This window comes from Sesamum indicum, linkage group LG6 (genome assembly GCF_026168435.1).
Source record: "Sesamum indicum cultivar Baizhima isolate 11 linkage group LG6, ASM2616843v1, whole genome shotgun sequence".
Classification (NCBI taxonomy): domain Eukaryota; kingdom Viridiplantae; phylum Streptophyta; class Magnoliopsida; order Lamiales; family Pedaliaceae; genus Sesamum; species Sesamum indicum.
Window position 1 is genome coordinate 22460148 of NC_142662.1, and position 22937 is coordinate 22483084.

Below are 22937 nucleotides of genomic sequence, written 5' to 3' on the forward strand. Positions count from 1 at the left end.
TATTGTATTTTTAGGAGACAAAAATTACTGTTTATTGTCAAATCATATCTCTTTTACATTATATATATATGTAGAAATTTAAAAAATAAAAAATACATAAATAAGGTGTAAAAATAGAAAAATAAATATTAAATGTATTTTATCTTATATCAAAAAATACGAAAACATGAATCCAAATACAGTGTTAACTATTGCATTCTACAATGACGGCAATATTCTCGTCAGCAGAAGTCTCTTCTTTCATACGAATAATTTAAAGCTTTAGGATATTAATGTCTTGAAGCCAAACACCTACCCCATATACATGCGCTATAAATACTCCCCTCAATCAGACATCTCACCCCAACACTTTCACTTCACTGTGTGTGTGTGTGTGTGAGAGAGAGAGAAAGAGAGAGAGAGAGAGGCTGATCTTTGAGGGCTATGGAGTTGGAATTTGTGCTCAAATTCTCAGGGTCTGTGGTGGTGATTGGCGTTGTGGGTTTGTTTCTGCATTTGTACAATGTTTTGGTACGGAAGCCTGAGAGGCTGAGGTCTGTGCTGAGGAAGCAAGGGATCAGTGGGCCGCCCCCGCTGCCGCTGCTAGGGAACATATTGGAGATCAAGAAGCTGAAGACGGCCGCCGCCGCCCCCCCCATGTGCGGCCCTCCCGCCACCCACAACTGCGGTACCACCCTCTTTCCGTTCTTTGAGGAGTGGCAGAAGAAATACGGTATGCTTCAATTTTGCTAATTGTATCATTTACCTTCGAGGTGAACTTGCAATTTTGATTGTTGTCCGTCCCGTAATTTTAGTCCTGTACGATTTATTTTAACAATTTTGTTCTATAATTTTTAAAAAAAATCCACTTCAAGAATAAAAACGAATTAAAAAATACAACGTGTAGGTATTTTTATGGTCATTTTTGTTTTTAATTTACGAAAAATTTAAAATTATTAAAATAGATTCGTATAAAATTAAACTTATCAACCTATACTTATAGAACTGAAATCTGAATTTTCCTTTACTTTGATAAGTATTTGCAATTGACTTAGACCTTTCGTCAAAGATGCATGCAAAGGTCTATTTCGTAGGTAAAGAATCTTGTGTTATACTTAGAGCCACACATTGACTACGTGTGTATTATATACAATTCCACTTTTAAATTATAATTTAATTTTAAAAAAATACGAGTCAATCATATATTAATGCGATATCAATGTGTGGAGGTATTAATAAAACTCATCCATCTATTTTGAATAATTACACTTACACCCCTATAGTACTAAATATTCACCTCATACACACATACTCTATCAGATATTTTACGATTTGAAAAATGGGTGAATAACAATTCATCCCGTATGATATTGTAAATAAGCAAATTACTCCCTTATGAAAAAGAATAGCAATTTACTTCCCTGTGTTTTCTAAAATGAAGCAACTTACCATCCTGTCTAAGGAGGTAAACTGCTCCATTTTAAAAAAATATAGAGAGGTAAATTGTTGTATTTTACGAAATACATGGAGGTGTTCTTTTTTTTCATAGGGGGATAATTTTTTTTATAGGTAGATTGGATACGTAAAGATTGTACGAGTATCAAAAGTAATTCTTTATTCATGAATATTATTTTAAATTTAAAATCATTTTACAAATTCTCATTTTACTTTTATTTAATTAAATAATTTTAGAATAAATTTAAATTACATACATATTAAAAATATTTTTAATATACATATTCTTCGACAAACAACTAAATTGCAAAAATCAATTGTGTGAAGGAACGAGTGGGGGAGAAAAAAGGTTCGCCTATGGGTTTTTGGAAGGGGTTGAGCTGTTGCATGTACAATTAAAAATCAATAATTTGGACGTGACATTTTGCCAAACTACCTGCCAATAGAATTTGACTATTATATCAATTCAATTAATTAACTTTGAAATATTATAACTTATGACATAGAATTTAAAATGTGCTATTGTGTTTAAATGATTATGCACAAGAGATGGATTTATAATAAAGTAATTTTTTTTTCTTATCGAGAATCGAGAAAATATCTATTTTCTTTTATTTTTTTATGATTTATGCCGCAACATTTGACTTTTATTTAGTTATATGTAAGAGAAATAAAATAAATAAGTGATTAGACCGATCTTTTCTTTAAATAATTTTTGTTAATTTTAGATGTGCATGAATATAATATTATCAATGCACAAAATTTAAAGAAATGATGATTTTTTTTGTCTTGTGATTCCATTTTTAGTCCACATTAATTTTACATTGAGGACCATATTATAAAAAAATATTATATTTTTGTCAATGTCTATCGAAAAATGTCAATTTTATTGAAAAAAGTCACATATTTGTACGTGACGACCCCATTTTGCACACAAATTTACATTTTCTGACGGAAATCAAATAAAATGAGCGGATTGTTTTAAATTATTATCTTTAACTACAAATTTAAAATTAATTTTTATTTCTAATAAATTAATTAGGAGTGAATATATATTGTATGAAATGTTTACATATATAGTAGAAAATAAAATAAAATTGAATAATTGGATGCAGGCGAAGTGTTTATGTTTGCATTGGGGAACACACAAATACTGCACGTAACACAGCCGGATATGGTACGAGAGATAACCACATGCACATCTTTAGAGTTGGGGAAGCCTTTGTACCAAGCCCAAGAAAGAGGGTCTTTGTTGGGCCAAGGCATCTTGACATCCAATGGCCCTTACTGGGCTCACCAAAGGAAAGTTATTGCTCCTGAACTCTACATGGACAAAGTCAAGGTAAATTCCAATTTATTTCAAAGCTTATTCCATAAATCCCGTCAAAGATTTATTTGATCTACAATAAGTTAGTAATAAGTCAATAAAGATGATCTTTTTTTTTTTTTTAATATCTATAAATTTGGTAAATTTTGATTGAGGAATAAATCTGTTTGTCAGACAGAAACGAATATTAGGGTACTAAATGTATTTTGTTAAACCACAGGGAGTTTATATGTAATTACACCAAATTTCAGGGGAGGACGGTATAATTATCCCTAGATATATATGTGTAATCAAATTCTTGAACTCAGCACTCGTGTTGCTTGAAAAATTCTAACCCAAACTGGGTTTGGCCGATTCTTGGATCAGTTATATGGCAAGTGCGATACACTTGCGATGTGATTGATGTATAGTTTAGGAAGTGTGGGCTCTGTCATTAACTTTGATTCGATCAGACCTAATTTGGGTAAAAAATTTCGTGTATTACTATTAGATACCATTTAATTTCAAAAAGTGAAGGCTAATAATTTGAATTTGTGTAGATGTAATGGTAGAACTAACAAAGTGGGGTGAAAATTTTGACAGGGGATGATGAACATAATCACAGAGTCCACAGTCACACTGATCAACTCCTGGAAAAGCAGAATAGATGAGAGCAGGAGTGGAATTGCTGACATAAAAATTGATCAACACATGAGAAGCTTTTCTGGAGATGTAATTTCAAAAGCCTGTTTTGGGAGCAATTACTCCAAAGGAGAGGAGATCTTCTTCAAGCTCAGAGCCCTCCAAGAAGCTGCCTCCAAGAGAATTTTGGCCACTGGAATTCCGGGAATGAGGTAAATACCAACACAACACTCTCAGACACATTCGTCGTGTCTTTTTTGAGGGATTCAAGAACAGGCATTGAAGTATTTGTGACGTGTATTGAACAGACATCTCCCCACCAAGAGCAACAGGGAGGCGTGGGCGTTGGAGAAGGACATCCGAACGTTGATTTTGAATGTGGTGAAGGAGAGACAAGAAGCAGGATACGAGAAGGATTTATTGCAAATGCTTCTGGAGGGAGCCAAGAACAGCGAGTTGAGCTCAGACATGCTCGACAAGTTCATTGTAGACAACTGCAAGAACATATACTTGGCGGGGTACGAGACCACTGCTGTTTCGGCTACATGGTGCCTCATGCTTCTAGCCTCGAACCCCAAGTGGCAAGAACGCGTGCGAGCTGAGGTTCTTGAAGTTTGCAAAGGCCAAACCTTGGATTATGATATGATCCGGAAGATGAAACAAGTAAGTGGTCATGAGTTAAACACATTTATATACTGCTTCTCAGCTTTTAAACGAGGTAGCACTGATTTAACACTTTGAAGTTTCTAGTACACCATCTTCTGTTAAGTACTAATTTCAGCCTTCTTATGATGAATGGCAGCTGACTATGGTGATCAACGAGTCGTTGCGACTATACCCTCCAGTGACAGTAGTGTCAAGGGAGGCCTTCAAGGACATGAAATTCGGCAACATAGACGTGCCCAAGGGCATGAACGTATGGACCTACGTGTTGACATCGCACACGGATCCCGAGATATGGGGGCCGGACGCCTACGAGTTCAACCCCGAGAGGTTTGCAAGTGGGATAACAGGCGCATGCAAGTTCCCACACTTGTACATGCCATTTGGGGTTGGGCCAAGAGTCTGTCTGGGACAGAACTTGGCCTTGGTTGAACTCAAGGTGCTGATTGCTCTCATCCTATCCAACTTCAGCTTCACCCTCTCCCCCTCCTATATCCACTCACCGGCGCTGAGTTTGGTCATTGAACCGGGCAATGGGGTTAACTTGAATGTGAAAAAATTGTAGACATATATACATATATATATATATATAGATGTACCTTGAGCTGAAAGAGATACAAATCAAGAAAGACATGTATGGTAGACAAGATACACATTGTTTCGTACTCTTTGTTATTGTTGTTGAATTTTTGGTATTATGTCTTTTTTGTGTTTTATGTTTCTTGGACAAACAGTGTTGTATTCTTGGAGAATATGAAGGAAGAGATGAGAATTGTTATTGCCATATTTCTACCTACGTACATGTTTCTTTCTATATAAAGCTGTCTTTAAATAAAGCATGCACATTAAAACTGATTTCCAGACCATAAGAACATCACACAATAGCCAGCATAGCTCTAAATAATTCAAATCAAGTTAATTCTTCAAACTTGTTTGAATTATTTATCGAGTTTTAAAAAGTACATATGAATTTAGTTTGATTTTTAATTTAATCGAGCTTAAATATGATTCAGTTAGATCAAACACGAGTTGAACTCGTGTAATTTAATATTTTTAAGTATATTTTATTATTTTTGTATTATTCAAATCGAGTTCGAGCTAAACTCTAAAGCTTATTGAGCAAAAAAAAAATTGTTTAAATTTTGTTTATTAAATTTAATAAATCAAATTTGAAATGAATTTTTATCGATCTATTTTAATTGAATATCAAAATGTTTGAGTTATCTTTGAGCCCCAATAATTAGTTGTTTATCTTATTTTTCCATAGTTTAAGCAATAAAATAATTAATTTTTATTGTTAAAAAATCAGCCTGTGGCAAAAAAACAAAACACACGCACAATATTTGGTTTCATTTTTGAACTGTTCCTGAAATGGGACAAAATACATCCAATAATTGCCTACATTGTTTTACATTTTATCCGTGTGTTTTTTGGTCTTGGATTTTCTATATATAATATATACATACACACACATATATATAAATTTAATATAAAAGAGACATGATTTCACAGTGAACAGTAATTTTTGTCTCCCAATAATACAACATTGAACATACAATACATATATACACATATATCAATAAATATACATAAAATAGACACAATTTGACAATGAACAATGACTTTTGTCTCCCAAAACACAACATCAAACATACAACACTTATTTTAAATTATTTTTAAAAATAAATCCAAACATACACACTTATCTCCAACACACACTTATTTTTCACTATTTTTCTCTCTCTATCTCCAAACCACAAAATAAAACACCCAAAAAACAAAACGAAACACTATGAAGTAGTTTTCTGCACGTGCTGCTTGAACAATTTTTCTTCATTTTTTATTATAAATTAATTATATATATTTATAGCAAAAAATATTGTAGTTATTACTAAAAACATATGTGATATCATGTAACTGTGTGCATAATACATAAAGTTTGTATAGAGTATTTTAGCAGGTTAATCATAAATAAAAAGTGCAAAAAAAATCCGTAAAAAATAAAATAGCAAATTATTTCATGTATGTTGGAAAATAAATAAAAAAAAAAGACACATAAAATCATGGAAATAAAATGCTAAGATCAGTCATCATTCACAATTTCTCTTAACTATTTTCTTTTTTTAAAAAAACAGAAAGAAATCCTGAGAATTAGGAGAGACATGGTGTAAGTTCGATTTCCTGTAACATTATTTTCTCAATGTTAGTTAGGCACTTTGACTATTTCAGTTACCCTAAATAAACAAGAATAGCTTTAATTGAAGAAAAACCAAAGCAATAGCTTCTTCCCACAGTGATTCCTATCATACCAAAATTCATAAGTGAGATGTCATTCTTTTTTCATTGTTAGTAGGTCTAATGTTTCCTTTTTATCTATTTGCTTTCTTCCTTAACATCGAGTGTGTCTCAACAACTAGTTTATGTTGGTCAAGATGTGCTTTTTGTTTCTTGATATCGAGAAGAGTTTCACCTTTTTAGCTTTTACATGCAAATTGTAGTCCGCCCTTTTTATATTTAAAATTGTTTTTTGTACGTAGGAAAATTTAATCGCACATGTCAGGAGATCCAGATCTTTCTGAACCATCAGAGGAAAAGGTTCATAATGAAGAGACGGAGGAGGAAAAGTTTCATCTCTTTGGTCGCCAGAAACCAGTGCACAGCGCCCTTGGTGGCGGCAGGCGTGCGTTGTTATCGTCACTATTCTATCACCATACTATGTCTTAGCTGATTGCCTGCTTTTATATTCATTGATCTCTTGCAATTCTCCTTGTTTCATTTTTCCAATTCTTTGATTTCATCTACTGATTGATCATGTGTGAATGTGAACGTGCACCTTTTAAAGGAAAAAGATTTAGATAGCAAGCTAATGGGAGGAAAGCATAGGCAGATAACAGTGCAGTTAATATTGGCATAACACAGACAACGAGTAGCAAAAGTTTGTTTCCAGAAAAAGTTACATAAATGTCACATATGCACTACTCGATATGCATATGGACGACTTAAATTAAGTTATAAGGGCTACCCAGAAATCAAGATATCGACATTTTCAAGTTTCCAAACGAAGCAATGTTTTGAGTGAGGCTTATATGGGCCGTGCTAAACCTATTGATGGTAGAGGTGAAATCATGATTAAGCCTCTAGACCATACAAGGGCGGGTCGAGCCCATGAGAAGGGTTTAGTTAAGATATGCTAGGTTCCACCCAGTATGTACAAATGGAACCCAATCAAACATGTTCTCCAATAATATAATATATGTGTTTGTCTTATGTCTCTTCCCAACAGTATGGCGTCCTTATAAACTGATAGTGGTAGAATGTCTATGGCTCAAGAGTGTAAGAGACCACTTTGATAATGAACGAAAAATGCTACTCAAGATCGACATATTGTTTCTTACTGAGCTATTTATGATACAAAAACTTCTTTCAGATGTGGAATTATTCAACAAAATTCCATGCCATCTTGTTCATTACTTTGAAACTCTGGATTGGTTCTTCTTGCAGCTGCAGATGTTATACTATGGAGGAACAAGCAGATTTCTGCAGCTCTACTAGCCGGTGCAACTGTTATATGGCTCCTCTTTGAGAGGATAGGCTATCATTTGATAACTTTCATTTGCCATTGTCTCATACTGTCTTTGGCAACTCTGTTTCTATGGTCGAACCTGTCCTTCTTTGTCAACAAGTTAGTATCTTACATTCGGTTCCTACTACAATCAATGTGCTTTTCAGCTGTGATATTTTCTCATACTCAGAAATGTGATTATAATAATTTAAAGACGGTAGTGGGTCTCGGTTGAGTCAAATATGAGGGTTTTAAAACTAAACATGAGTCTCGAAGCGGGTCTAGAGTTTTATTTATGATTAACCCGCTAAAATACTCTATACAAACTTTATATGCACACAGTTACATGATATCACATATGTATTTGGTAATAACTACAATACTTTTCGCTATAAATTATATGAAATGAATAATATATTTGAAACTTTTAATTTTTCAAATGGACTTATAGTTTTGTTTGCTAGTTGTTCACCGTTATCTTCTCATGTTCAGAAAGTTATGATGAGATTATTTAGAAAGGTAAATACTTTACTATTTTTAAAATTATAAAGCAAGTGTAGGGGGTCCAACTGAGAGAATGCACTATGTCTCGGGTCCGGTTGGGTCCAAAAAGAACTTGGCGAGTTGAATTCTAGGTTCTCAGCTAATGCACCTTATATCCGACTCTTTGCCACCTTCAAATTTATAATTTCCTAATATTTGGAGCATCATCCTCTTGTGCTTGATTTTGGGGACAGAGCACCTTATAACTTCCCAGAAATAGTATTGCCAGAGGACTTGTGCATGAGTGCTGCTAGATTACTAACAGACAGATGCAACAAGGCATTTGCTATATTCCGGGCAGTGGCTGTAGGAAAGGACTTGAAGAGACTTCTCTATGTAATCCTTATTTCTTTTCAGCTCTTTTACATAGTGTTTTCATAAAATGTAACTGTGCAGTGAACTGAAGGCTGTTAAAAGTGCAGGCAATTTTGGTTTTGTGGGTTTTGTCTATCATTGGCGGCTGGTTCGACTTCTTAACCCTAGTTTATATCAGTAAGTGTTCTTCCTGTTATCAACCCTCTCTGAGAATCAATAGTTGCAGTTTATCAATCAAATATCACCTTATGAGAGCCTTAAATCATGAAAAAAGAGGAAAATAAAGCAAGCATCAAGAGATTTTTATTATACCAACATATTACTATGTGAATTAACCCATGGAATTCGCAAAACTAGATGACTAATGAAGTGTTCTTGATTTTGCTGGCAGTATTTGTGATGATACTAACAATGCCATTGTTGTACGAGAGGCATGAAGATCAAGTGGATTCTTATGCTCTAAAGGCAAAAAGCAAACTCCAGAAACAATACAGCAAATTGGATGAAAAGGTTCTTCAGAAACTACCTAAAGTTCCTCTGGGTGCAGACAACAAGCAGCAGTAATGAACATCCCTAAACTATGCTTCAGCATATCAGATGCTTAGTTTTTGCATGTTTTAGGTTATTGGCTTTTTGCTTATGCTAGTGTAGCTATAAGTTACCAGAAACAATATTTTCTGGTCTTGTATAACTTGGTTTATAGCTTGCTCTTCTCAATATCATTGTCCACATAATGCGTTTTTCAAGTTGAAATACTTATTTTAGTATAGCTTCATTCTAGGTTACATCATAAGATAAATTAGATCCATTTGCAAGGAAAGATATCAGTTATGCTTCAACAGATCATATACCACTCTCATTTCCTTGACATATGTTGAGTTCCTGGAGGGTGCAGGTAATAAAGGAAAGTGAACTCTTTGTTTCTTCAAGGATCTTGACGAGAACAAACCTGTAAGAGGAATAAGGAAAATAATCAAAGAAATACACAATCTCAAGTTTGTTTTGCTGTTTGAAGAAATGGGATATAGGCTTTGTGTAAAGAAAAGAAATGAGGGAGGAGCAAAATGATGAATGTGTTGGAGAAGGAGAAATGGCCAAATAGGCTTTTCTCTCACATTCCTTAATACGGCCAAATAGACTTTGCTCTCATTTTCCCCAGTCAGATTAAATCGTTCATGAGCAAGCAGTAAAGAATATTTCAATAACTAAAGAATATCAAGTTAGTTTGTTTGATCCAGAAAGTAACAAACTCATCTTGGCCTAAAGCATGCATTTTCTCGGCAATGCTAGAAATGAGGTTCGGACAACTTTCGACCAACAAACAGAAGTTACTTCAATGCATGTTTATAAAATTTTAACACATCGCCCATAAAAATTAACTCATCTCTCTTCATACCTTTGATGTTTAGGGGGAAAGGAAGGGCTCGCACCATTCGCGTTCATACTTGGGACAAGGAGGTGTCCACTTTTCACTTTTCTGGTTTTTAAACTTGATATTAACAGGATTGGAAGCCAAAGTTTCTTCCAGTCTTAACCTCATGAACCTACAAGCAAACACAAACTCGAAATTTGGAGAGTTATTCCAACTACACACTCGTACATTAAAAAATGTGCAGATTCACTTCTTGCCATTGCAAAACCATGATCTTCGTTAAGAATAAAAAATTGATTCTTAAATATAATTGCAAAGTCACAACATATCTAATTGATTGGTTTGATGCTTTTTATTTGATTCTGGAGTGATTTTCTGCATTTTTCATTTTTGAGACGTGTACTTCACCCATATAAATAGTTGCACATTGTATTATCATATTAATAGAGACTAACATAATTTAACCCTCCCAGGAGACAAACGTAGGTCATATTGCCTAATTCCTCTTTTCCTGTTTCTCTCTTCATGCATCTAAAATTTTGACAATTATCAATAGAAGAACAGGCGTTAGCGGTGTATCAATTGCACTAATGAGTGCAAGAAAGAGACAAGCAATGACAATCAAGCCAAAGAATCAGCTAAAAGAAGTGCGATGCTCAATAACACTTGAATCAATGTGTTAGCAGAAGCGCACTATGCAGCACAATGCGAATAATGAAAGCAAAGAAACCAGATACATTTCACAACATTATACTCTTTTAGGCAAAAACTTCACCTAACAATGCATCAATCGTTACTCAAACCCAAGGACTGCTCTTACATGATCAGAGTGCCATCAATCGAACCGAAGCACCAGCAGGTCGCTTGATTCTCTTCGTAATAACATGAGGGAATCCTGCTTTCATTCTGCTCCCCGCAGTTCCAAATCGCAACCCGGAGCTACGTGAGCTGCTTCTCTTCAGCCTGCGTGACCTCCTCCTCCTTCTTCCTCCTGTTCTCTCACAGAAGAAGTAAAATACAAGCACGCCCACAATAAAAAGCAACTCCTCATCATCATCAAGCGCTTAATATACGGGGAACGGTGTGGAAGGGTAAATTTGTAATTAATCAAAAGATGCAGGGTAAACACGGTATTAGTATTTAGCAAAATCCCGAAGTCAGATGGGAACACGAGCTCTGTTACGGAGCAGCCTACCGCATGTGATAATCGCTCTGGATAATGGCGGGAAACTAAAATCGGTGTTTTCTGCGGCTTCCCCGTTTCCTCTGTATAAAAGGTACATATTTACATATATACATACACACAGACACGCACACAGTAATTCCCACCTTAATCCGTGGCTGTACGGACTGTTCTCCTTCTCCACGGCGAAGGAGCGGAAAGATAGCAATGGAGTCATCTCTCAAGGTTTGTAGCCTCCTCATTGTTAGGTTTTTGTTCCTTCCTTTTCTTTCAGTTTATTTCCCCTGTTTTTTGGTTTGTGTTCGCCGTTGTTAGCATTTTTTTCGTTTTTTTGGGGTTACAGGAATATTTTGGGTTCTCGAAATTCCGGCCGTACCAGAAAGAGATAGTGGAAAATATTTTGCAAGGAAAAGATTGCTTAGTGGTTATGGCAACTGGCAGTGGCAAGTCCTTGTGGTAATTTTCTGGTTTTTTATCAACTTTATCGAATACTGTATTCTTAGCCTGCTCTTGTGATGAAGTTGATCGTTTATTTTGATCTCGAAAAAACAATGTAATGGTAAAGCTATCAGGTGCCACCATTGATTGCGCAAAAGACTGCTGTAGTCGTAAGCCCACTGATATCCTTAATGCAGGATCAGGTTTGTGCTTTTGGCTTATTCTTTGTAATTTTGTTTTCAGTTTCCTGTAATTTTAGCAATTGGGTTTGTTGTACTTTCATTATCTGTTGTGTTTAGGTGATGGTATTGAAGCAAAGGGGTATAAGAGCCGAGTATCTTTCCAGTGCTCAGACTGATCGTAATGTGCACACCAATGCTGAAAGTGGTCAATTTGATATTTTGTATATGACGCCAGAGAAAGCCTGCATGCTCACTGCCAGGTGGATTTCTAATTATATGACTTGCTGATAAATTTGATAAGGGCCTAAACTTGTTCTTTGCTCTTTGGTCTTGGCTGTCATTCAGCTATTAAAATGCTTGTATCAGCGGAAAGATATGTATTTGCTAACTCTTTTGTTTTATACATTTAATTGCTATTTGCTATGAGATATTGCATGCATTAAATACTGTGAGACCTAAGTTTGAGTCTCTCAAGTGACCCCCTTCCACTTAAGCTTTTGATATAAATTCCTTGGTCATGAGCAGATGCTGCATAGGTAAGTTTCTAGGACAACTATTCTGTTTTTTTGTCCCAATTTTTCATGCACTTTGCTTGCTCCTTCTGTAAGTTATTTCATAGGAACTTTTTTCCTTTGATTGTTTGTGATGAGCATCTCCGCTGATCTGTGGAATGATGCTACTGCAGTTTCTGGTCAAGATTACTAGAGTCCGGAATTTGCCTATTTGCTGTCGATGAAGCGCATTGTATATCAGAGTGGGGTCACAATTTCAGGCAAGTTCATTATTTAGGGAACATATCGTGATTGATGTGTTGCTTCTAGTTTCGTTACCTTTCTAGTTAAGAAAATACTGATGGATCATGTGTGCAGAAAAACTGTTCTGTATATGAATTTGTCACCTAAACAGGAAGCTTAACACCTTCTGTGTGTCTGAATTATGATTATGGCAGCTTAGTATACTAGGCAGGTCCCTTTTTCTTACTGTTTCTTCACTTGCCTTCGATTATGGGCAAGACAAAATTTCATTCAAAGAGACAGCGGACAAAGTGTTTACCTACCCTAATCCTTTGCCTTCTCCAGGAATTTAAACTTTTCACTGGAACCTTGTTTCGACCCTAAAAGACTCATTTTGGGTTGTGGAAGTACAACCATTATGTCCACCCTGCTGGAGCAGGATTCATCAAGTAAACTTAAATTTTATGGAACTCTTTAATTTTCTTAAAGAAACATTCTGGGAAGATTGTTCTCGTGGTAATGGAACTGGTGAATCCTAATCCTTCAGCCAGTGCCCTCACATATTTAAATTACATTCTCAATACAATTGTTAACTTTCATGGTCTTAAATTTTTTTATTTTGTTCAGCTTTCTTTCTATGAAATGTTTATCATTGTTCTTAGCTTTGTCTATTTGACAGGGTCGAATACAAGCAATTAGACAAACTCCGTGATGTTCTTTCAAACATTCCATTTGTTGCGTTAACAGCAACTGCTACTGAAAAGTAAGTGCTGGTGCATTTCAATATATTTCATGTATGTTCTTTCTCCCATTTTTATCATTTCTGATGGGAAACAAAAGTTCAACATGGTTAATATGTTGGTCAATTTCCAAATTGGTGGTCAATTATCTGGGCTTTGAATCACTAACTTGGCGGACTCCTTAAATTTTATGTGGATCTCTAGGCAGCTATGCATTTTAGATTAATTTCAATAATTTGGTTCAACAAATTTTTCTTTTTGCTCATTGTTATATGGTCCAATTTAATTTCTTGTTCATTGTGATTTTACGTCTATTCAATTTCATTTTGCTGGAGGCTTTAAATAAAAAAGTTATCATCTCCAGGGTTCGTGGTGACATTATAAATTCACTGAAGCTGCAAAATCCTCATGTAACCATTGGCTCATTCGACCGCAAGAATCTCTTTTACAGTGTTGTATCCTTTGACCGAAGTAATACTTTTCTGAATGAGCTTGTGTCAGAAATCTCTGCATGCATTCAGAAAGCAGGCTCAACTATAATATACTGTACAACTGTCAAGGACGTTGAACAGGTCATTTTATTTTTCCTGCAAATTATTTATCTTATCTTCTTGTTTTCCATGCATAAGTATGCATAGAATTTACTTTAGACATTAGTTTTACCACATAAGATTTTAAATGTATATGGGCGTAATAGAGTTTTTTCTAGAAGAAATTGCTGAGGCCCACTATATTTGTAGCTGCAGTTTCTGATACTATCTATCATGGCTTCTTCAGATTTTTGAGTACCTTAAGGCAGCAGGTATTGAGGCTGGAATGTACCATGGCCAAATGTCTAATAAGGCGCGGGAGGACTGCCACAGGTTATGTCTTTATCAATTCTCTGACAATTCCTATTCTTTCTTATTGTGAAGTAACAAGACATGCATCTTTGTGTTTAATATGCTTTATCTAATTTGTTATTTCTGAATGGTTCAACTATGTAGCATGACTCCAATATTCCGCTTAACAATCATATAAGTCGAAAATTGCAACTGATTTACAACTTTATGCAGAGCATTTATCAGAGATGAGTTTTATGTCATGGTTGCAACTATAGCTTTTGGCATGGGTATTGACAAACCTAATATAAGACATGTGATACATTATGGCTGCCCAAAGAGTTTGGAATCATATTACCAGGAAAGTGGACGTTGTGGTAGAGATGGAATTCCCTCCTTCTGCCGGCTATATTTTACGAGAAGTGACTTCACAAAGGCTGATTTTTATTGTGCTGATGCACGAACGGTATGTTTCTTTGCCTTAAACTTCTTAACAGTCTCATATATTGAAACAGATGCAGTTCCTGACATGGTCTTTTATCCAAAGTCTCTTTGTGTTACTCTGATACATATGTGATTCGAACAGGCAGACCAAAGAAAAGCGATAATGGAGTCATTCATGGCTGCACAACGCTATTGTATGCTTACAACTTGCAGAAGAAATTTTCTGTTAGGGTACTTTGGGGAGAAAACCTCATCTGTTAACTGTGGTATGGAACATTTCTTTTCTAAAACTGTTTGATGTGCACTTTTTAACTCTCTCGCGCTCTCTTCAAAAATTCCATCTGGTTTATAACTTGTATATTCTGCATATGATATTTATGTCCATAATAACCTGACAATTGTGTGATACTATTGTTATCTGCTGTTGTATATCCAGATCCAGTATGTAAATTTCACATCTACTAGTATTAAATGAATCCTAGAGAAACGGTAAATCATAATGAAGTTTGACACTCTAGTAATCTTGCAATTTAATTATTTTCATTCATTTCTGAGGCGTGAATATGAAGTATCATATTGAAAATAATGTTGTAAACAGCAATTGGTAGATATTTCATTACCTATTTGAAGTCTGAAACGGCTTCATCACATACTATACCAATTATATGAACAAGAATTGCTGAACATTTTGTCAATGATATAATGTGAAGAATCTACAGATAACACCTCTTACATATTTAAGTTTAAAAGGGTTTCTCTAAAACTGATGCAGAAAAGGGGAGAAAGGATAGATTATTTTGAAGGCATTTTACAGAAATATAACATGCCAGAGATTATGAATTGGATCATAGATACTACTTGACCAGAGTCTGCTGGATGTATGCAGGAACATGCGATAATTGCACCAACTCAAAGCAAGAGAGTGACATGTCTAGAGAAGCATTTCTTCTCATGGCTTGCATTCAGTCATGCCAGGGTCACTGGGGACTCAATTTGCCTGTCGATGTCCTCCGTGGATCTAGGGTAAGCTTTCCTGCTGATAACAAATTGATACATTAACATAGCATGCAGGGAAACTGAGATTTAGGTGTATTACCGACTTGGTTTTAATTCTGCAGTTGCATATGCCTAAATATTCTTTCTATCGGCCTCTAACTGTCAGGTAAATGACCTTTGATTTGGGGATTTGGGGATGGGGTGGGTGAAGAGGTTGTAAATGACTTGCGCATGAGTTTTATTAGTTAAGCATTTTCTCCTATTATTCCTAAATATTCACAAATTAAAAATGGGTACAGGCTCTTTTCTTCTGTTCCAACTTCTTATTATTGCATTTCAGAAATTGAGGGTTTGAAATTTACTGCTCAAGTTTCAGTAGTTGACCCTGTAGTTTATCGTTTGGAAGTTCCTATTCATAAGAGTATCTCAATTGGTGGTTGCAGTCAAAGAAAGTTCTTGATGGTAAATTTGATAAGCTTCCATTCCATGGCCTGGGGAAAGATAAGCCAGCTAATTGGTGGAAGGCACTAGCTTATCAGTTAATTTCACAAGGTATGTAATAGGAGCCTGGCTTTGAAGTTGATGTATGTTTATGGTGTTTCTATACCTTCTAGGTTTTAAGAGATCCATTATCATTCCAGCATATTGTATTCCTAAATCTCGAGAGTCCGGTCACCCTGACGAAATCAGGAGTATATTTTAATGAAATCCCAGTGGACACACCTGGTTACCGAATATCCGAAAGAGCTCTGTTCTACTAAAAAATGATAGGTTGTGCTATTGCCCAATTCAATGCTGAAAGTGAATTTGCTAATCGTTTTGAAGGCCAAGAATTTAAAATCCATAATAGTTTTGACTTCCTATGGATTTCAAATCAGTTAGCAACAATATGTGCTGTTTTCATAAGTTTATGATTGGTTCAAGATCTCCCTTATGTTGGAAAGAAGTTTCAAATCCTTGGTTCCTATTCTTTTCCCCAATCCCAACCCCTTCCAACTAAATGCAACCTAAGGATTTGAATGTAATACAAACTCTGAACAAGAAATTACTGCAACCCTAATGCATTTAGAGCAAATACAAGAGAGAGTTGAAAAGCGGAAAGAAATTTGTTGCAAAAGTATTCTGAATCAATAGATATTTTATGGGCAAATTTGTAGCATTTAGTTACATTTCATTTAGTTAATTGACATTAGGAATCATACTATCATATCAAACTAAATATAGATATGCCAGTCCCCACAAAATTCGAAGTCACTTTGAATCATTCGTACTTTTATAATAGTATAGGTATAGATAAATGTAAACTGTAGAAATAGATAAATATACATATATATATATGTATATATTGCCAGAGAACTCACTTTAGCAACCAGCCTATGTATAATAATTGAGATGTTGATATGAGATTTATTGGTACATAATAGCCTTTAACACTAGATAAGCAATATCAATGGTATCCACATAATATGCTATTACATGCTTTAATTTTTGCACGATATAAGATTGAAGACTAGCTCTTTCGGAAGGCATGTGTAACTTACTGGTTGATATATTTTATCTTTCTTCAATGTCAGCTTTTTATCAGAAAATCCTGAACATCTAGTACACTTCAAGACAAATTCATGGCAGCCAGTTGCATTGTCCTTTTTTCAGGCCCTGTACTGTCTATAGCATCCGGACACACTATAATCACGATGCATTTTCCAATTTTTGTTCCATTGATCCTTTGGATGGGATTGTCTAGTTTGGATGACTGTATGCACTACCATTAGATTACTTCTTCCTTTTTGCTTCATTGCACTAGAAATTTATTATTAGTTTTACATTGGCTGCAGATTATTTGGTCGAGACCTTCAGAGATATTTATAAAACTGTAAGGTATATTTCTTACCCCACCCTCCACCTGGGAAAGAAAACCAAAGAAAGAAAAATCATAATAATCTACCTGCTAACCTCACTTTTGGTTAGTGCACTCACTATAGTTATAGCTGAAAATAAAACGAGTCGACTTTGATGATTTCATGTCAATTTGTGGCTTTTGTTGAGCCTCTGATGAGCTGAATCTGTATGTACAATAGTTGCTTATCTAATACTTCAGATAAAAAAGACACAATGAAAATATTCTTGCTTTTGCTACCTCACTTGATTCAGTTTACAGGACAGGAGAAAGAGTTAATTAGTCCTTACTGATGCTAGAGCATTTTTTTTATTGTAAATCCCTATACCGAAAGGAGTTAATTAATAGAGAAACATACTCATTTTAGATATCTTGAACTCAAGCGAAGCAAGTATTTACTTTACTTTCAGGAGAAAAGAATGAACTCTAGTCAAGATTAGCTAAGAAGTTAGATGACTTGGTCAATGAAAAAGAATACTCTAGCTAAAACTTGCCTTTCCATAAAAGCTTAACGGTCTAGCCATCGATTAGGGTATTAAATTCTGTTGCCAATACAGAAAGCTTCCTGTTCAAATAATGAAAAAGGCATTCTTCTTTTCATGTGCCAGAGTTGGACCAAGAGGGATGCAATTTTTGAATTCCTGCAATCCTGATCATCAGCCTCCATTATATCTGACATTGACTCCAGAATTGGCGGTTGATGACACAAACAAAGGCACAGTTGGTGAAGGAGTTGTCAATGGTTTTGCTCAGCTGGAATTTGATGGATTATCCCAGGTGTGGATACACGCTAAAGTCTCAGCATTCTGGCCATTTAGTTTTATGTAACTTATGAATTTGTCTCCCTTCTCACTCTCAATTCTCTTGTCGTTCATATACTTGCATCTTTTTCACGTTTAGTTTACTTAAGTAAGCTTAATTTTGGATGCTTCTCATGTTTCTCCATCAACATTAAGCTTTGACTTAAATAAACATAGCTTGACCATTATAAGTATTTTTCTTGCTACCAAGTTTAGGCTGAGGATCGGCTCTATAAATTGCTTGTGGAAGAGAGAATGAAACTTGCAAGAGACCATGGGACTGCTCCGTAAGTTAGTTTCTTGTCTTCAATTATTGGTTCTGTAGAGTTGGGAGAAAGCAACTCATCGAATGATCCAAAGTTTTGTTTCTTCTGTATATTAATCCTTTTGAACTTTCAGGTATGCGCTATGTGGTGATCAAACATTGAGAAGGATAACATTGATAAGGCCTTCTACAAGAGCAAGGCTAGCAAATATTGATGGTGTAAACCAGGTATGTGCCGTGCTGAGCACCTTTCTCATGAAACTTATTGAGGCTGGTATAATATTATGTGTTAGGCATTTTGCATATTATTCTCCATAGGAGTTGTCTTGAGTTATGAGTAGCTAATTTTGTAGTTTATGGATAGTGCAAACATACCTGGTTTTAATCTTATATGTTTGATTGTGCATTTCCACCTATTTTAGTTAGTAGCTACACCTTTAAATTTATTGGATACCCAAGATAGAAGAATTGACATAAAGACAAAGAGGATGGGGAATAGTTTTCCAGTCTTTTGAATTGGGAGGGTATAATGATGTTTAATATCTTCAATCAAGAACTTTTTGGACATACTTAGACATACATTTCAGATTCTTTTATTGTGTTGGATTTATTGTAGATCAAAAGTTAAGGTAATACAGGGGAAGCAAGGGAAAAGTATTTGGACTTAGCCATGTGAACTTCTGAAGTTTGGAGTTGGCAATTTGAACATGTATCCATACCCGCGCCAGAATATGATGTTCGGTTCCCATGCTCCCTTTTCACAACAGTTGTTTGAGGATTTTGTTAAGTATATATAACTTCTGGTTATACTTTTACCACTTTCATGTTAGATATGAGATGAACAGAGATCATATAAAATTAATTTCGGGTAGTGTCTTCAATTTTTGACAAGTTATGAACTTCAAAATAAAGTAGATTGTAATAAGGTTTTCTCTTAATGTATATTATCAGCATAGTTAATTAGACTCAAAGGAGAATGCCTTTTTGGCATGGCACAGGCTTTTGTTGTCACATTCAATTTGATTGTATGATTGGTAATCATTGTTTCTCTCTCTTGCTTTGAATTAAAAGGAAATCTTTTCAGGTGACTTGGTGTTGTTTATGTAGATAAGTTCGTCGATGATTCTCTTCGTTTTATTCTGGTCAAAGATGATATTTGACATTTACTATACATACTTACCAATATGGTATTTCTATTTATCTGTATATGCTGAATCCTTCATTCAAAATGTAATGAATGTGAAGGCTAAGGATTTATTCATGGCTTTTTTCCTGACAGTTGGATGTCTAACATGGAAATTCTGATTTTGCTGTAGTACTTTCTGAAAACATACGGAGATCATTTACTACAAATCATTCAGCGTCTATCACAAGAATTGGGTCTTTCTTTGGATGGGGAGCCAAAAGCAGAACCTCCAATGCCAGCCAATGTTGCCACTGTACCCAACAACAAAAGACTAACACCTGCCAAGTTGGAAGCTTGGAAAATGTGGCAAGAAGAGGGCCTCACTGTCCAAAGAATTGCTGTAAGTCTTGGATGCACATACTACATGCATGCCTTTTGAGTCCCAACAGTTTCTGTAAACTTATGTCTTAGTTTTCATTTTGTAGAATTATCCAGGTCGTGCAGCTCCAATAAAAGAACAAACTGTCTTCGAGTATATTCTTGAAGCCGGAAGAGAGGGATGCCCAATTGATTGGCTAAGACTATGTCTGGAGATTGGACTGACACAGGAGATATTTAAAGACATTCAGGGTGCTATATCAAAAGTTGGGAAAGAGAAGTTAAAACCTATAAAAAATGAATTACCTGAAGAGGTGTGCTTTGAGATGGAATATTATTGTGATGCAATTATACTTGAAGACATGACAATCCTCTAAAGTTTAATTATCAACATACTACCTCAAATATTGCATAGAATGTATCTATATTCATTTTCTGTTATTATGTAACAAATTATGCTTTCAAAACATCAGGTAAGCTACAGCCAGATAAAACTCTGCATGCTGATGCAAGATATGGGAATATCAACCGGAGTTATTTCATCTACCCATCAGCAAGGCCGCAAAGCAGATGAATCCAGGACGCCACAAATCTCTGAAGGATCGGGACTTTCATGCCAGACAGAAGGATCTCAGTCCAATCTCGAGTTACTTGTTGACAATGTAGATTATGAGATGAAAGTTGTTGGTGTGCCTGATGATACTTCACTAGGGAAATCAGTGGACAAAGCTCCCAGTCTCCTGATAGAGGGTGTGGATGCCAAACAGCCAGTAGCTGCTACTGATGAATTGACCTGTTCTAGGAAACGCCAAAAGCTCAACGTACCACGAGCACAACACTCCATTGCTGTGGAGCCAACTGAGGGTTCTGTACTGAGTTGGCTTAAGAACTTCAACGATGGCGTAAGTTCTGTTCTTGGCCTGCCAAAGTTTAAATCGCAGTGATGTGTTTCGGTCTCTGCTAGAATTATATTAATGTTGTTATATTATGCGCAGGTTACGCTATCTGATCTCTTGGAGCATTTCAAGGGATCAAAAGAGGAGGCAGTGATCGATCTGCTAAAGCATCTGGAGGGTGAGTTTCTGATATTTAGAAAGAACAATCTTTATAAACTCATGTAATCAATTGGTCAGAGAAACGCTTTTTCCTCGTGTAATTATCCAAATTAGGAAATCTAAAACGCCCTTAATTTTCGTTCCTCTTGTTGGTGGTTGCCCTCTTTGCGAGCGAGCCCGTTTACCTGTATGTATGGTCTTGTCTGGAGAATTGATTGGTGAAGAAGAGAGCTTCTTCTGAAGAAATTCTTGCATCTACGCTTAGTTAAATGAAGAATTAGAACACAGTAAAACAATAAATTTACTTTTTGGTCTATAATCAAAATATCAATTAAGTTATTCCTAATATTGTTAAACCTAAAAAAACTAATTAAACAATGTCAGTCTTGTTTTACATAAGTTAAAATAAAACTGTCAAAAGATTGGAAATCTAAAGGCTTGAAATCAATGCCCCTTATTCCAATACTCGTTTGTGAGGTATTTGATGTGTGGAGGATTGACTGTATGGATTTCTCCCGTCTTTGGCAAGATATACATCAATCTAAGTGTGGATTATGTTTCTAAGTGCGTAGAAGCAAAGGCTAAGTGAACGGATGATGCAAAAATTATTGTGGATCTTGTCAAATTTAAAAATATGTTTGGATAATTCTAAATTTGAAGGATTTCAAATCCTTCCATTCTAGTTTTAAACTATGTTTTAATGCGTATAAATGGATTTTAAATTATTTTCAATTGGAATTATTTGAAAATTTTTCTCCAAATTCTCCTTTCAGATTCAAATTCATGAATTCAAATACGTTGTACTTTTCCAAATTTGAAATGCTAAGAGCAATAGGATAGTCTATGTTTTGTTAAAAAGGTTGAGATCAAATCTATACTTGAAAAAATAGTGAATCCCAACTGAAAATATTGGAGTGTATGGTTGGATGATCCATTATGGATCTATCGTGTGGTGTACAAGACATTTATTGATATATCTGTTATCGTTTGATTTTTGATCATTCCTATTACCTCCTTGTTGAACTTGAGCATATGGCTTATTGGACGATCAAGCAATTTATATTGTGCACTTTTTTTGGTGCTGCATATATATTGTGCACTTTTTTTGCAGTTTTTGTGCTTATTATAGAAAATAATTTCAAATTTTTTGGCACTTCTAGCAAATTTCAGATTACAGATTACATAAACTAATAGGAAATTAGTTAATATTGATATTACTAAAAGGTCATTTACAAAATAAAAGCTAATACATAACAACAATTCCTCAAATTATCAATATACATAATAGGGTAAATTACAACGATCTCCCTTGAGATTTGACATAATTATAAATACTCACTCGTTGTTTGAAAACTAATCAATATCTCCCTGATTTTAATGGTCGTCTAACAATTAGCCCAATCCGTTAGATTTCCATCCATTTTTATGGTGAACTGACTAAAATGCGCTTGTGGATTAAAAATTATAATTTTATTTATTTTTTAAAAAGAAATTATTTTTTTTATGAATTAAGTGGAAACAACAACAAAAATGCAGTAAGGCAAAGTTGACAATTTCATACCTCCATCTAAAAATTACATAATTCATCAAACATCAGGGGTATTTGTAAGTTCTCAAACAATAAGAAGGTATTCATAATTATGCTAAACCTCATGGGAGGTCATTGTAATTTACCATACATAATAACAACAAGAAATCAATCATTACAGAACTTAACATCTGATTTTTCGAACGCAATTTTCAAATCTCTTCCTCTTGCACGTTCAATCGGCACATCAAACAAGAAATTATTATAGTCGCTCTAACCATATAAAAACCCACCCCTCCTTAAAGAATAAGTACAAAAACTCCTATCGGGATTGTCACTTATCCAAAAGGTCTTCAAATAGCACCATAATGATAATAGCATTTAATATTTGTTGTACTTTTGAGAGGATTGTGATATATTTGGTCTTTGGATTTTCAGCCAAAAAACTAACAATGTGGGACGAATGCCGTCCAAAAATAGGGATTTTGCCTTCCACTTATAGTTCAATGCTAT

At 35.0% G+C, this 22937-nt stretch overlaps 3 protein-coding genes and 1 long non-coding RNA gene across 5 annotated transcripts; 3 read left to right on the forward strand and 1 right to left on the reverse strand.

Moving 5' to 3' along the window:
• Window positions 1–303: 303 nt before the first annotated feature.
• On the forward strand, window positions 304–4831 carry LOC105163821 (cytochrome P450 714C2). The gene is made up of 5 exons (XM_011082310.3): window positions 304–712; window positions 2550–2776; window positions 3344–3594; window positions 3691–4045; window positions 4185–4831. Exons 1-5 carry the CDS (start codon window positions 424–426, stop codon window positions 4608–4610), a joined length of 1548 nt encoding a protein of 515 aa, XP_011080612.1. The 5' UTR covers window positions 304–423; the 3' UTR covers window positions 4611–4831.
• A 1754-nt stretch (window positions 4832–6585) lies between these two features.
• On the forward strand, window positions 6586–9029 carry LOC105163819 (reticulon-like protein B5). The gene is made up of 5 exons (XM_011082308.3): window positions 6586–6725; window positions 7547–7727; window positions 8345–8486; window positions 8573–8642; window positions 8857–9029. The coding sequence occupies exons 1-5, from the start codon at window positions 6599–6601 to the stop codon at window positions 9027–9029; spliced, it is 693 nt and encodes a 230-aa protein (XP_011080610.1). The 5' UTR covers window positions 6586–6598.
• An 84-nt stretch (window positions 9030–9113) lies between these two features.
• LOC105163820 (uncharacterized) lies at window positions 9114–10887 on the reverse strand. The gene is made up of 3 exons (XR_847950.3): window positions 10658–10887; window positions 9862–10009; window positions 9114–9414 (listed from the first exon to the last, which is right to left on the reverse strand). It is a non-coding gene; the product is annotated as an uncharacterized LOC105163820 (long non-coding RNA).
• Window positions 10888–11006: 119 nt separating this feature from the next.
• On the forward strand, window positions 11007–21040 carry LOC105163818 (uncharacterized). 2 transcript variants are annotated; one of them, XM_088881992.1, is made up of 20 exons: window positions 11007–11245; window positions 11364–11476; window positions 11593–11661; window positions 11758–11900; window positions 12326–12412; window positions 13054–13137; window positions 13479–13686; window positions 13892–13977; window positions 14170–14401; window positions 14522–14645; window positions 15266–15402; window positions 15819–15927; window positions 17211–17253; window positions 17881–18049; window positions 18289–18359; window positions 18472–18565; window positions 19654–19863; window positions 19949–20155; window positions 20315–20743; window positions 20837–21040. In XM_088881992.1, exons 3-20 carry the CDS (start codon window positions 11650–11652, stop codon window positions 20960–20962), a joined length of 2571 nt encoding a protein of 856 aa, XP_088738118.1. In that variant the 5' UTR covers window positions 11007–11245; window positions 11364–11476; window positions 11593–11649; the 3' UTR covers window positions 20963–21040. The 2 variants fall into 2 exon arrangements, with proteins under 2 accessions (XP_088738118.1, XP_088738119.1); XM_088881993.1 differs by having other exon boundaries at window positions 11098–11245; window positions 11586–11661.
• The last annotated feature ends 1897 nt before the right edge of the window (window positions 21041–22937 follow it).

Bases quoted from the DNA above. Each gene is read 5' to 3' on its own strand.
- LOC105163819 (XM_011082308.3), top strand. From the start codon at position 6,599: ATGTCAGGAGATCCAGATCTTTCTGAACCATCAGAGGAAAAGGTTCAT. The intron at 6,726-7,546 runs GTGCGTTGTTAT...TTCTTCTTGCAG, and splicing joins CGCCCTTGGTGGCGGCAGGC to CTGCAGATGTTATACTATGG. The intron at 8,487-8,572 runs GTAATCCTTATT...TTAAAAGTGCAG, and splicing joins ACTTGAAGAGACTTCTCTAT to GCAATTTTGGTTTTGTGGGT.
- LOC105163821 (XM_011082310.3), top strand. From the start codon at position 424: ATGGAGTTGGAATTTGTGCTCAAATTCTCAGGGTCTGTGGTGGTGATT. The intron at 2,777-3,343 runs GTAAATTCCAAT...AAATTTTGACAG, and splicing joins TCTACATGGACAAAGTCAAG to GGGATGATGAACATAATCAC. The intron at 4,046-4,184 runs GTAAGTGGTCAT...GATGAATGGCAG, and splicing joins TGATCCGGAAGATGAAACAA to CTGACTATGGTGATCAACGA.
- LOC105163818 (XM_088881993.1), top strand. The intron at 15,403-15,818 runs GTAAGCTTTCCT...TGGTGGTTGCAG, and splicing joins ATGTCCTCCGTGGATCTAGG to TCAAAGAAAGTTCTTGATGG. The intron at 18,566-19,653 runs GTATGTGCCGTG...ATTTTGCTGTAG, and splicing joins ATATTGATGGTGTAAACCAG to TACTTTCTGAAAACATACGG.